We start from the raw sequence: 14,285 nt of genomic DNA on the forward strand, positions 1-14,285 counted from the left end.
TAAAGCTCAGCAAATGGTTCTGAATCCTCCTTGCAAAAGCCACCCTTCCCCCAGCGCACACAGCCTCTGGGCACGGCCGGGGGTTCGCACCGCCGCGCACGCCACAGACCAGCCCCACGCGTGGCCACCCTCCAGGGAGACCAGCTCGCCGGCGCCCCGCGGCCACCGCGGGAGAATGGCGCCCAGCCCCGGGCCAATGAGAGTAGCGGAATTTCTTTCATTCAGCGCGGGGCCAGGCTCCTGCCCGGAAAGGGGCGGGGCGCCGCGCCGGGGGTGGGGCCGCCGAGAGCGGGGGGAGAGGGCGGTGCCGGCCCCGCGGCCTGGCCAATCGGCGCCGCGCCCGGGGGGGGAGGGGGGCCCAGGCCTTTTTTCCCCTCCGCGCGGGACCAATCCCGACTTTACAAGCTTGAACTTTTGCCACCCTCGGACGAGCTAGCGCGCCCGAGGAGGTACCCCGCCGCGCCGGCTCCAGGGGCAGGAGCGGCCTTAACCCTTCCCGCGCCGGGCGTCAGGCTGCTGCCGCCGCGCCCCGGATCCCGCCCCCAACTCACCCTAATTTTCGCGTGGAAACCTCGCTAGGGAAAGCGTGATCCCTCACCTACAGCCCTCTCCGAGGTGCGGAGAGTAAACTGGAGAGGGGAGAGGAAGCACCCAGCCTGGAGGCGGCCCGGCCGGCCGGCGGCCCGCCTCGCTCCGAGGGAGGGCCGTGGCGACCGAGAGGAGCCAGCGAGTAGACACTCCCCACCTCTACACCACCCTCTCCATCTCTCCACTCGGGGCGAGCCTGGAGCCACCGTGCGCAAAGCGCCCTAAGTTCCCTGTTTGGCCCGGCAGAGCGACCCCCGACTTTGTGCAAGGAGCGTAGAGCCCCTCGTGCAGTCACGGAAGATCCGCTACCCCAACATATCCGCCGCCCCCTGCTCCTCAGGCTCAACCCAGGAAGGCACACACGCACACCCATTTTTATTAGCCTGCCCTGGGATGGGGGTTTGGAACAACTGTAAAGTGCAAAGTGTGTTTATAAGTTTGTGCACAAGCCAGGGAGAGGCAAAGCGCCCCGCTTGCGTCCGAGTCTCAGTGGGTCCGCCGAGCCTCGCGCGCCTGCCCGTGGCTCATGTAACCCTGTGTGTGTGTGTGTGTGTGTCCGCGGGCGCGTGTGTGCTCGCTCGCATCCGTGCCCTGGGCACAACGCGAGGCAGAAAGCGGGCCGCGGGAGCTGTCAGGCCCTGGGCGGGGGTGCCAGGGCGGTGTGGGGCGGGGGCCCGAGCTCGGCCCGCCCCGGGAGCCGGCCCCTTGGAGCCTCCGGCCCTGCAATGGGACGTGTTCTCCTTTAAGAGTTAAGAAACTTGAAACCTTGTTTGCGCAACAATCAGCGCCGCGGAGCCGCCAAAGTGTCTAGACTGGCATATGATGGGAGTCAGCCAATGACTCCGCGGCGCTCCTCCGGGGGCCCTCAGTGTGCGTTTGAGGAGAACAAAAAAGAGAGAGCGAGCGGAGCAGGGGAGCGATCGAGGGAGCCGAGCCGAGAGAAAGAGCCGCTGGGCGCTGCCTCGCCAGACCTCGCTGGGACCCCGGGGCCACCGGGAGGCACTTTTGTGGAGGGGGGAGGGGGGGCGACCTCGGCAGCGTCGGCGCACGAAGCGTCCGAGGGCAGCGTGGGGCGGGCTGCGACCTCTGCCTCGGTGGACTGCATTTTTAATTAAGGATTCCCAGCAGCTCTTTGGGATTTTTACAGCTTCCACTCATGTGTTGACACCCGCGTCCAGGAGAAACTCGCTCCAAGTGCATCTAGCGCCTGGGACCTGAGACGGCGTTGGCCTTTCGTGCATGCAAATCCAGGGATTTAGGTTTTGTTTGGGATTTCCTTTTCTTTCTTTCCTTTTTTTTTTTTTTTTTTTTTCTTTTTGCAGGGAGTAAGAAGGGAGCTGGGGTTATCAACAAGCCTGCCTTTCGGATCCTGCAGGAAAAGCCCATGTAGTTAAGCGCTTTGGTTTAAAATAAGGCAGGGGAAAGGGAGGGCTTTCCAAACACATTTGGGGTTCGCGCGAGCGCTTTGTGCTCATGGACCAGCCGCGCAACTTTTGAAGGCTCGCCGGCCCATGTGGGGTCTTTCTGGCGGTGCGCCGCCTGCAGCCCCCTTAAAGCGCGGGGACTGGAGTTGTTGAGCAGCCCGGACGCTGCGGTCCATGTAGCCGCTGGCCGCGCGCGGACTGCGGCTCGGCGTGCGCGTGTTCCCGGCCGTCCCGCCTCGGCGAGCTCCCTCATGTTGTCGCCCTGCGGCGCCCCTTCGACGACAGGCTGTGCAAGGTCTGCACGGCGCTCCGCGGCGGAGCTTCATGTGGGGCTGCGACCCGCGCAGCCGGCGCCTCGCTGAGGGAACGGACCCCCGGTAACCGGAGACCGCCTCCCCCCCACCCCTGGCGCCAAAGGATATCGTATGTTCAGGTCCAAACGCTCGGGGCTGGTGCGGCGACTTTGGCGAAGTCGTGTGGTCCCCGACCGGGAGGAAGGCGGCAGCGGCGGCGGTGGTGGCGGCGACGAGGATGGGAGCTTGGGCAGCCGAGCTGAGCCGGCCCCGCGGGCAAGAGAGGGCGGAGGCTGCGGCCGCTCCGAAGTCCGCCCGGTAGCCCCGCGGCGGCCCCGGGACGCAGTGGGACAGCGAGGCGCCCAGGGCGCGGGGAGGCGCCGGCGCGCAGGGGGCCCCCCGAGGCCCATGTCGGAGCCGGGGGCCGGCGCTGGGGGCTCCCTGCTGGACGTGGCGGAGTCGGGAGGCCCGGGCTGGCTGCCCGAGAGTGACTGCGAGACGGTGACCTGCTGTCTCTTTTCGGAGCGGGACGCCGCCGGCGCGCCCCGGGACGCCAGCGACCCCCTGGCCGGGGCGGCCCTGGAGCCGGCGGGCGGCGGGCGGAGTCGCGAAGCGCGCTCGCGGCTGCTGCTGTTGGAGCAGGAACTCAAAACGGTCACGTACTCGCTGCTGAAGCGGCTCAAGGAGCGCTCGCTGGACACGCTGCTGGAGGCGGTGGAGTCCCGCGGCGGCGTGCCGGGCGGCTGCGTGCTGGTGCCGCGAGCCGACCTCCGCCTGGGCGGCCAGCCCGCGCCGCCGCAGCTGCTGCTCGGCCGCCTCTTCCGCTGGCCCGACCTGCAGCACGCAGTGGAGCTGAAGCCACTGTGCGGCTGCCACAGCTTCGCCGCCGCCGCCGACGGCCCCACCGTGTGCTGCAACCCCTACCACTTCAGCCGGCTCTGCGGGCCAGGTGAGCGCGCTGCGCCGGCCGGCGGGGCCCCGGCTCCCGGTCCCCGTCCCCTTCCTTGCCCTTCTCTCTGTGACACTGCGGGTCGGCGCAGCTGCGGGTGCTCCCCCGGGTGCCCTTGGAGCACGGTAGCCACCAGGAGAGGCGCCTTAGCCCAGCCGAGGGGAGTGGGTATCCCAGCACACACCTCAAGTGGCAACTTTTTCTCAAGTCTCCGGTAAACTTAAAAGGGTACACGTCGTAGTTTTCTCTGTGCAGTTTCAGGGACATGATGTAGGCTCCAACTTCATAGGCAGTGAAAGGGGAGGGCAGGCCAAGGAGAAACCAAAGAAGTAGGTACTATTTCCTCCTACCTCAATTCCGGAATCTACCCCAGTCTGTACCCAGGCTTCTAGCATTTGTATGCACGTGCCCTTACCCATACTGTGCTTTTCTATGTCCAAGCAGCTGTAAGTTGTGAAATTGGGTGTACACAAATCATAGCTAGAATCAAAAGTCTTCGTCAAATGCCCAATTTGTGCCTTTGTATACTTTCGACAAAGCTTTGCAGGGTAATCCCTCTCTGGAGTAAAGAGCACCGTCTTTATTCCCCACGTATTATCATTCCCCACATCCCTTGGGTGTCAAGTGCCAGGGTCTTCCATAGTCCTTCTCAACTTTTGTTTTCAGCTTTTGTATAGAGTTTAGGGTCTTGGTGGCATCTGTGAGTAGTTGAAGAAGCCAGATACTCGATTACCTCTGAGAACTGCCCCCCTTCTTTGTTCTCCTCTTGGGATTTCCTGCACACACCCCACCCTTAGCCTTGCTTACCCGGCTAGGCCCTGGTGCTCAGGTGCAGACAGGCGGAGGCTCCAGCAGGTCAGGAGGCTCCAGCAGGCCAGGAGCTTGCACTTGCCTTGCTCTGACCTCTGCCTTGTGGGGAACACACATTTTAGCCTGTAGCTAGCCTCTGAGGGATGTATGGGAGTCCATCAGGTGACACTGGGGTTTTGCAGGGGTGGGACTGGCAGGGAGTCACAGGCTCTTGAGCCTGGGAGGGCTATGAATCCCTCCATTCTGGCTTCCCTGGGGAGAGTCAGCACCCAGGCTGGGAGCACAGAGAGGGTCAGATCTTAGGTCTCCTGACTCTGTGTGGAAGAGGAAGATGCGCCTAGGATGGTGCATTTGTCCTAGGTGTCTTGTCTGTGTGTGGAGTAGTGTCTGGAGAGGAAAGGAAGTTTTCCCTCAGTAATGATTCCTGTATAGAGGGCATTGATGGGGGTGAGTGGGGAGGGGCATTGTTGATCAGGCACCTTACTCCCCTCATGGTAACTCCAGTCCTAATTTAGGATCTATGAGCAGTCCCTGATCTGTGGCCCATGCCAGGCTTTCTATGCACTCTTTTCCCCTTGCTGACAGCTTTCCCTGGAAGTGACTTTCTCCCCTCTGCGAACTCTGTCTCCTCCCTGCCTCTGGGGAAGGAGACCCCTCTTTATGGTTGTCTTGTTCCTGGTCATTTTTTTTTTTAAGTGGGCCCATTCCACTCTTGTAGAAGCCCCTGGCAGGTATATTCTCTCTCGCCACTTCAGTGTGCCAGCAAATGTTTGTTGAGCAACTCTTCTGGGCCAGGCACTGTGCAGGGTGCTGTGGCTAGCAGAGTGGAAATATGAGTAGGATCTGTGCCCTCAAGAAACATAATCCCACGAGGGATTTATGGAGGAGAAATGGGGGAAGAAGGGAAGTGTGCAGGGCCAGGTCCCTGGGTCTGAACTACCAGAAGGCTGTGGGGTGTATGTAATAGGATGGCCTGAAGGAGCTCCACAGCTCCAGCCTGGAGCAGGACCTTGGAGGATGGGTCGGAGGAGAGGGAGCCAGCCAGCTCAGCCATGCTCAGGTGGGTGGGCAGGGCGGGGAGGAGTGAAAAAGCTGGAGACAATGGACAGGACCGCTCCTGCTACTACTCCTGGGACTAGGAGCTGGCTTGGGTGTTGGTTTACATTTAGTGGTTTTGGAGAGGTACAGGTCAAGAGATACCTGGCAAGCTGCAGTGGAACGGTTCTTGACCATGGACCTAGTCCTAGGCTCTGCCCAGCTCGTAACCTGCCGCTTGACTTTGGATGAGTTACCTCTCCTCAGCCACCGTGCTGGTCAGTGGGGGTGGCTCTAGGAACATTCTCCCCATCTAAATCTGGACTAAGCCTTGGGACTTGATTCCCCTCCTTCTCCCCGAAGGAGGCGCTGTTGCCAGGGCTGCAGCACGCCAGGGCAGCAGCACCCCAAGTCTCCTCCCCTGTTCCTTTGCTAGCTGCTAGCAGGTGGGGCCCCCATTCAGCCACCCTGGGGACCGCTGGGAGGACCGATGGTCAGGGAAGAGTTTCCAGTATGTGCCAGGTTGACCCTCTTGCCCCTAGCCTGAGAGCTGGGGAAGCCCTGGGCTGCCCACCCCGCCTCTACCGCCTGGCCGCCAGCCTGGCTCCCATAACTGGGCGGGCGCATAGCTGGGGCTCAGCCGTGCGCGTCCTGATAAGGAGCCTGCGCCTTCCAGGGCTCTGGGGAGAGAGCCCGGGCACCAGGCAGACAGACGCGCTCGCACACACAGCGCAGGCACACAGCTAGCGAGCAAAGTACACTGGAACACCAGCACTGAGGGACTCCCACCTGGCAGCCGTCACCTCTGCACCTTCATGGACCACCGCAGGGAGCCCCCGTGACAGGAGACCCCGTCCTGGGCAGTGTGGACCCCTGCTGTTCGGAGCCCATTCTCCATCAACTTGAGTTGTGGCTTGGGGCTAGTTTCGCCTTTGGGCTTCTTTTCCCGTATCTAAAGTAAGGGATTGGAGGGAATCCCTGCGGGCTGACATGCAGATTCCAGGCCACACAGGCCTCCGTCCCCTCCCCCACTCTGCCCCAGGCTTGTCTCGGAAACAGGGGTCCTGAGGAGGGGACCCACCTCTGCTGGGCATGAGCTGGGGGCCTCCTGGCCTCCCAGCCCGTGGGAGTCAGGCCCAGCTCTGCCTACCCCTTGGGTGTCTTTCTGTCCCAGGAAAAGCCAGTTCGCTGAGCTCGGTGGGTGCCTATGTGGACGGAAATGTGAAGAAATACTTTAATCACAGCTCTAACCTGTGTTTATAGAGCTCCTTTCTCCTGAAAGTATCCATTAACTTCGGAATAAATCTCCTGCTCTTTGCTTCCCCACTTTTTTTTTTTCTGTAATTATATTCAGTAAATTACTATTATCCAAATTGCGCCCGGGGAAGAGAGACAGAGCGAGAGAGAGAACTTCTAAACGACTGGAGGAGGCCGCCTAGGAAAACACAGGGTTCCCAGGCCAGGACTATAGGAATTAGAATGGGCTAGAAAGTTTTCCTTTTATTTGGCCTGGCATTATCCCTTTGAAATGAGATCAATTTCAAGTTGGGCTTCCAAGCCCCCGCCCTGCCCGGCTCAGCGGCCCCTAGCCCTGCTTGTCTGCTCCTCCTAGCTCCTCCTGGAGGTGAGGAAGGGGTGATAATGTGCAGTTTGCCTCTTGCTGGCGCCAGCCGGCTGCGCTGTTTATCTGGCTGCCAGGGGAATCTGGGCAATTAGGCTCAGCCAGCCTTAAAGTGCCAGGAGCTCCTTTTCTGCGTGTCCCATCATGGGGCTTAGGGTTGAGTCTTCGGCTTCTGGGGGCAGGAAGGATGGGCACTCAGGAGGCCCCCTCCCCACCCACAGCCCCTCTTTGGGAGGGGGGGAAACTTGGCAACCCGGGAGGCATGTGAATCTTTTCCTAAGCAAGATGCTGAGCTGCAAAGATTGGGGGTGGAAGGTAATGTCCCAAACTGAAACTTTTCCAGGCACTGGGAGAGGCTGTGAACTCTTCTGGCTTTAGAATTTAGGTCTAGATCCCAAAAGGCTAAGTACCCCCTGGGGGCTAACCAGAGGCATGCCTGGGCTGAGCTGAACCTTCTGGTGCACTGGCCCCTGGCTGACTGCTCTTGCTTCTGCAGGAAGTTGGAGGAGATTCCTGAAGTTGATGCCTCAGGCTGGATGTCCAAGGGGGTTGGAGTTGCTGATGTCTTTCTGTCTCCCTCTCTTTTCTTTTCCTCCCTACCAGGTCCACTTCTTTCAGAGGGGCCTGCAGTGCTCTAAAAGTTCTCCTGTTAAAGTTTAGAGCATATGGGTTATTATTTTAAAATCAACACAACTTTTAAAAGTACTAAGACAACTTCTAAGAGGGGAGTGGACAGAGGGCCTGGTGGCAGCTCACAGTTTCTTTTCTGATCTTTGGTCTCACCCACCAAGTGTCCCACCTGAGTGCCCACCTTGCCCACCTGAGGTAATGCCCTGGGGCTCCATCAGTCCAGATCCATAGGGTGCAGCCACGTGGGAATGGTGGCTGATTGTTACCCAGTAGTGTTCATAGCACATTATTCATAATAGCTAAAGAGAGGAAGCAACCCAAATGTCCATTAGCTGATGAATGGATAAATGAAATATGGTACATCCAAAAAATGGAATATCATTCACTCATGAAAAAGAACGGAGTACCGAAACATGTTACAACATGGATGAACCTCGACGACTTTGTGCCATATGAAAGAAGAAGCCAGCCACAAAAGGCCATATGTTGTATGAAATGAAATGTCCAGAATGGGCATGGGAATAGAGACAAAAAGTAGGTTAGTGGTTGCCCAGGGTTTTGGGGTTGGGGTCTAGGAAGTGACTGCCAGTGGGGATGGTGTTTCTTTTTGCGATGAAAAAAAATGTTCTGTGTTTAGATTGTGGTTGATGGTTGCACAACATTGTAAATATACTAAAAAAACCCACTGAATGGTATATTTTAAAAAAGGATGAATCTTAGGGTATGTGAATTATATCTCAATTTTTGGAAAGGGTTACCTGATACTGGTCTCCAGCTGGCCTTCCCCATAATACCTGCAGCTACTTTCATATGTGGCCTTGGGCAGGTCCTTCAGCAAGTGGGACCTTAGTTTTCATACCAGTGAAAAGAAGGAATTGAGTTGGGTGAACCCCAAGGCCTCTTCTGTCTCTGACACTCTAAATCCTTGTGTTGTGGGGTGGAGTCTAAAGCCTTCATACTTTTTTAGTTGCCTACAATGGAATCTAGTGATTAGCTTTCAGTCCATGCAGTTGTTAAACAGTTGGCTGGGTGCGGTGGCTCATGCCTATAATCCCAGCACTTTGGGAGGCCGAGGCGGGCGGATCACCTGAGGTTGGGAGTTCAAGACCAGCCTGACCAACGTGGAGAAACCCCATCTCTACTAAAAATACAAAATTAGCTGGGCGTGGTGGTGCATGCCTGTAATCCCAGCTACTAGGGAGGCTGAGGCAGGAGAATCGCTTGAACCTGCGAGGTGGAGGTTGCGGTGAGCCGAGATCACGCCATTGCACTCCAGCCTGGGCAACAAGAGCGAAACTCTGTCTCAAATAAATAAACAGTTGTGTGCATACCATTTTGCCAGAGCTAATGGGAGCCTGGTGAGGTCCCTCCTGAACACTTTGCAGTGCTCCACTACCTGGCATGTCTCCTGGTTCAGGTTCATAGATTTTCTTTCTATCTCACAACATTGGAACTCCCAACTCAGCTATGGCCGTGGGTAGTGGGTGTCACAACTCAAGGCTCAGGTAGCTCTTCCAGGTGGGACTTCATTAGCCTTTCCTGCCTTCCACCTTTTGATTCCCAGGTAAGCAGCCCCTGGAAGAGATGCTGGCATTGGTTACAGAGGCTTGACTCCAGCCACTACTGCCCATAGTTGTCAAGATTCACCTTTGGGGACAAATCTTGGGGGCGGATGTCCAGAGCTCCATGCCATGTGTGGCCTAGGCCTCAGCCAGTCAGATTTTTGCAAAAGTAACCCTAAGAAATTGCAGGCTTTCTGATAAGCTCTTGCGGGTAGTGGAAAGGGCATGGAGGTCAGGGACCTGGCATTGGTTCTGGCTCCATACCTAGCTCCTGAGGAAGTCACTTCCACTCACCAGGCCACAGCCTCCTCCTCTGTACAGTGGAAGCACTGGCCTCAATTCTCTTTTCCTGTGGAACTCCAGCCCTTCCTCTGCACTGCCCCTTGTCCTGAGAGGCCGGTCCTCCTCAAGGCTGGCCTCTAGGCCTGAGAGCCCCCTAGATCCTCTTTCTGCACATCTTTGTCCACAGGTGCATTCAGCTTTACCATTATCCTCATCCCAGTTGTCTATGTCCATATTTAGTGAGCATGTTCTGTGCAGGTGATGTTCCAGACCCAGCGGGGATGAAGCGGTATAAGAAAGGGCATCTCTTGATTCCACCTCATTGGGTGGCAGAGCAGAGTTAGGCCTGGACTGGAATCCCAGCTCCACCATGACTGGCTCAGGAGACATGTGCAAGTCAGTTTTCTCACCTGTAAAATGGGGATAATAATGTCATCTCATTTGTTTTTTGTATTTTGAGAAAGGATTAAATAAAAATAGGTGCCTGATGAGCATAATTAACTACTCTGTACCTGAGGTCTAAAATAATAAAATTGAAAGTGATTGGCATGGAGTGAGACACAAGGTAGGCACCAAGCAAATGTTCACGTCTCTCTCAGTGGCTACTCTGTGATTCACTTTTCCTTCTCCCTAATTTGTCCACAGAAAGTCTCTGTTTCTAAACCTCAGAGCTTTGACTTTGTTGGAAGTAACTTTGAGCTGGAAAAGCCAGGGTGGGGAAGAGGTGAGGCCTCATTGGGTGTATGGAGCAAAACAAGTGCTCCTATAACTAATTGTGCCTTATTACAATTGTGAAAAACACTTATTACCCCTTGTGTCATTACTGATACCTGCCTAATAATAGTTATTACCACTTTATTACCACTGAGAGTTTGTTTTAGTTTGCGATTTGATTGTGTTTAGTTTCATTTACCGAAAATGAAGGGTCATTTCATTCATGCAAATTGTTACTTAGTTTAGCAAATTGTTACTTCCCATAAAGCAAGAAGCTAAGGAATTCTTCTGAAGGCAAAGTATATGTTTTTAAGGAGGAGTATTTTAGGCAAATGAAAGGAAACCCAAAGAAAAATATCATAGACAATAAGGAATAATAGCATCTGAGCTGTAGAGAACTTGCGTTCCACCCCTGTCCTTTACAAAAGGGGAGACTGAGGCCAAGAGTGGAAGTGACTGGCTTTAAGACCTCCTATTGAGATAGCTGGGTTTGGCCCTTTGGGTCCTAACCCTTTCTACTGTCCTCCCCTGCACCTAGGAATGCTAGCTCTAATGCAGCTTGTTTGGACACGAGTTTCTGCGTCTGGGCCTTTGCACTTACACTCAGCTCTGACTAGGCTTGCCAAATTTAGCAAGTAAAATGCAGGATGCGCAGTTAAATTAGAGTATCAGATAAACAACACACCATGTTTTAGTATAAGTACACCACCAATATTGAAAGGGGCACACTTATACTACAAAATGATGCTATGTTTATCCAAAACTCAAATGTAACTGAGCATCTGGTATTTTATCCAGCAGCCCTGGTTCTGACTTTCCCTGCACTCACGTTTCTCTTGTTAAAGTAGTAACAGTTACTGTTTATGGAGGTGTTTTTCGATAGTGCCAAGAGCTGCACTAAGCATTTTACATACATTATCCCAGCAAACCTGGGAGGTCTAGATGATGATTATCCTCATTTTAGAGCTGAAGAAACAGGCTCAGAGAGGTGAAGTAAGTTGCTTGAGGTCACACAGCCAAATATGGCAGAGCTGGGATTGAGCCCGTATCTGTCTGTGCCCCAAGTCTGTGGCTTTAACTGTTTAGGGGATTTGGGCAGCAGAGGAGGTGGGACAAAGGGAGGGCTTTCTGGAGGCTGAGTTTATTATTTGCGGAAACCAGAAATTAGAAGCATGTAGAACCTGAGGTGTGAGCTCACCGACCCTGGCAGTGACATGCTGTCTCCTGTCTTCCAGAATCTCCGCCACCTCCCTACTCTCGGCTGTCTCCTCGCGACGAGTACAAGCCACTGGGTAAGTGCACCCTCCTTCCTACCCTTGCAGAGGAGTGTCCCTCACTGGGTCCCCTTCAGCCCAGTGTCTGTCCAGCCTCAGGGCTGGAGGGCTGGAGGGGAGGGGTGAAAGCCAGACCGGTTGCTGTGAAATGGGGTGAAGTTGTGCAAACACTCCCACAGTTGGGCCAAAGCAGACCCAGCTTCTGCAGCAGGCTATTTACATCTCGAAATTCCACGGCTCATCATTAACCTCTCCGTGACCTTTTAAACATGGGCCTTTCGAAGATGAATGGGTTTTGACTTACGCATCTCACTGGAGGTGCGTTGGTATTTCTGTGTCTCTTTCCTGTCTCTTGGGCCCCCCAGCCTTGGGTTATTCTCCTTTAGAGTGTATTAATTAGTAGTATGACAAATAGGTTGGGCGTGAAGTCTTTGTTGAGAGGAGCTGTGTATTTTCCCCCTTTTTAAGCCAAGATGTTCACTTGAGCAGAAACAACAATTGGAGTATTAAAAAGGAATGTATATTGGTATACAAAGCCCCTGGCATGGACTGTCCCCTAGGTGAGCTTAGTGGAGTTGGTAATTTTAGACAACTCCCATTCAGAGGCAGAACATGTTTTCTGTAAAACCTTGAGCCTAGATGATCAGCCCATATTCTGGGGTAGATGTAAATGGTTTCAAAAGCAGAGACTGTTGGCTCACGCCTGTAATCCCAGCACTTTGGGAGGCCAAGGGGGGCAGATCACTTGAGGTTAGGAGGTTGAGATCAGCCTAGCCAACATGGTGAAACCCCATCTCTACTAAAAGTACAAAAATTAGCTGGGTGTGGTGGTGCACATGCTCCCGAGTAGCTGTAATCCCAGCTACTCGGGAGGCTGAGGCAGGAAAATTGCTTGAACCTGGGAGGTTGCAGTGAGCTGAGGTCACGCCACTGCACTCCAGCCTGGGTGACAGAGTGAGTGAAACTCTGTCTCAAAAAAAAAAAAAAAGTAGAGATTGTGGCTGGGAACGATGGCTCATGCCTGTAATCCCAGCATTTTAGGAGGCTGAGGTGGGAGGATCACTTAAGCCCAGGAGTTAGAGGCTGCAGTGAGGTATGACTGTGCCACTGCACTCCAGTCTGGGCGACAGAACAAGACCCCCTCTGTAAAATAAAATAAAAGTGGAGAGTGCTTGGCTCTCTGTTTCCTCTAGTGGGGTTTCAGGGCATGGGTTCTGAGGCAGAGAAGTGATGGAATCTGTAGGATCCTGACTGGGGCAAGTTAGTTTGGCCCTGACAGTGCCAGGAAAGCAACTTTGTGACCCAAGCAGTTCCCGTGGGACTCAAGCTTTAAAAGTCAGGTGGTGTGGCAACGATGCTGAAACATTCCACCAAGTGACCGCAAAAAGTGGGTTTTGTTTGGTTTTTTTGTAAAGGCCTCCTTCCAGTAGCGTGTGTTAGCATCATCTGGGAGGTCACTTCTTTTTTTCTTTGTTTGAGATGGAGTCTCGCTCTGTCACCTAGGCTGGAGTGAAATGGCGTGAACTCGGCCCACTGCAACCTCCGCCTCCTGGGTTCAAACGATTCTTCTGCCTCAGCCTCCCGAGTAGCTGGGACTACAGGTGCCCGCCACCACGCCCGGCTAATTTTTGTAGAGACGGAGTTTTACTATATTGGCCAGGCTGGTCTCAATCTCCTGACCTCATGATCTGCCCGCCTTGGCCTCCCAAAGTGCTGGGAATACAGGCGTGAGCCACTGCACCTGGCTGGGGAGGTCCCTTCTTAGTGTCGTAGACACTCAGGCATATCCACCCCAGTTTTCCTTCCAGACCCCTCACCTGCCGTGAAGTCAGAAGTGCCCACCAGGTCCCTTCAGAAGTGTGACCTTCTCAGGCTAGGTGGGCAGAGGCTGTCCCACGAGGGTGTGGGAGTCAGCGACCAAACTATGGTGGCCACCCTATTGTTGTTCCAGAAGTAGAATTGTCCCATGAATGGGGGAGCCTTAGTTTCTGGGGAACTGGAGAGATCTTCTGGTGGGAGCTTGTCACTTAAGAGATGAAGAATCAAACTGAGTGAGGGGGAGGAGCTGCCCAGCTAATGAGCTACAGGGTTGAGGCACAAACTCAGAGCAGCCCCCACTCAGGTGGGTGGCTGGCTGTCCTTCCCTTGGAGGCCTGTCTCAGCATTTCCTAAGTCAGCATAATTGCACTAGTTGCTTGCAAGATCCTTAGTTCCATTAGAGAAAAAAACCTTCAAAAGTTCTTAGTGAAAGTTCTTAGCACCTCAGCTTGAATGTCAAGGATCATCGCCCTGAGGGTTTGTCAGTTAGCATGTGATAAAGCAGCAAAAATCAGGGCACTGCCCAGCCCTGCAGTGACCATGTGGAAATCAAACAGTTGTCCCCATGATTTTACAAATGAGATGACTGAGGCCCAGAAAGAGGAAGTGACACTTACCGGTGGTCAAATAGCTCAGCCCACCACCTGTTTTTATATGGCTTGCAAGCTAAGAATGGCTTTTATTTTTGAAGTGGTTAAAAAAGAAATCCAAAGAAGCCTAATATTTCGTGACACCTGAAAATTACGTGAAATTCAGATTTTGGTGTCCAGAAGTGGAGTTTTACTGGAACACAGCCAGGCTTGTCCATTTCCATTTTGTCCATGGCTGAGGCAGAGTTGAGTAGTTGCAGCAGAGACTGTATAGTTCACAAAGCTGAAAATATTAACCTCTGGTCCTTTATAGAAAAAGGTGGTGAGCCCTGATGTTGCTTGACTCATAGTGGAGGCGGGACCTGAACCTGGAGCTCCAACTTGCAGATAGAGTTCTTCCTCCTTGAGGCTTGAGCAGTGATGGAGGTTGGGAGCGTTCTTTTGCACAGCAGCCATTGAGACACTGTCCAGGGCCTCACTAGAAACACTAGATGTGAGGGTTTGGCAAGGGCGTGATAGGGACTTACTAGCTGTGAAAGGTGGAAACCGCCTGTCGTTCCCACTCTTCTGGAAACCTCACAATGCTGTCTGTGTTGGCTGTAAGGCAGTTCACTAAGAAATAGGACTCGGCTTGTGATGTTGCTACTTCAGATGAGAGGTGGCAGCAGGGCTCTGAGCACTAAGCACTTTGGGAA

The 14,285-nt window shown here is 54.4% G+C and overlaps 1 protein-coding gene across 1 annotated transcript in view; it reads left to right on the forward strand.

Moving 5' to 3' along the window:
- The first annotated feature begins 1,338 nt into the window (after nucleotides 1–1,338).
- SMAD6 (SMAD family member 6) overlaps nucleotides 1,339–14,285 on the forward strand; it is an 81,046-nt gene continuing 68,099 nt past the window's right edge. Inside the window, exons 1-2 of the mRNA XM_025390668.1 lie at nucleotides 1,339–3,254; nucleotides 11,144–11,200. Of these exons, the coding sequence (XP_025246453.1) occupies nucleotides 2,438–3,254; nucleotides 11,144–11,200 (874 nt within the window). The 5' untranslated portion in view covers nucleotides 1,339–2,437. The remainder of the gene's footprint in view (nucleotides 3,255–11,143; nucleotides 11,201–14,285) is intronic.

Source organism: Theropithecus gelada, chromosome 7a, assembly GCF_003255815.1.
Source record: "Theropithecus gelada isolate Dixy chromosome 7a, Tgel_1.0, whole genome shotgun sequence".
NCBI lineage: Eukaryota > Metazoa > Chordata > Mammalia > Primates > Cercopithecidae > Theropithecus > Theropithecus gelada.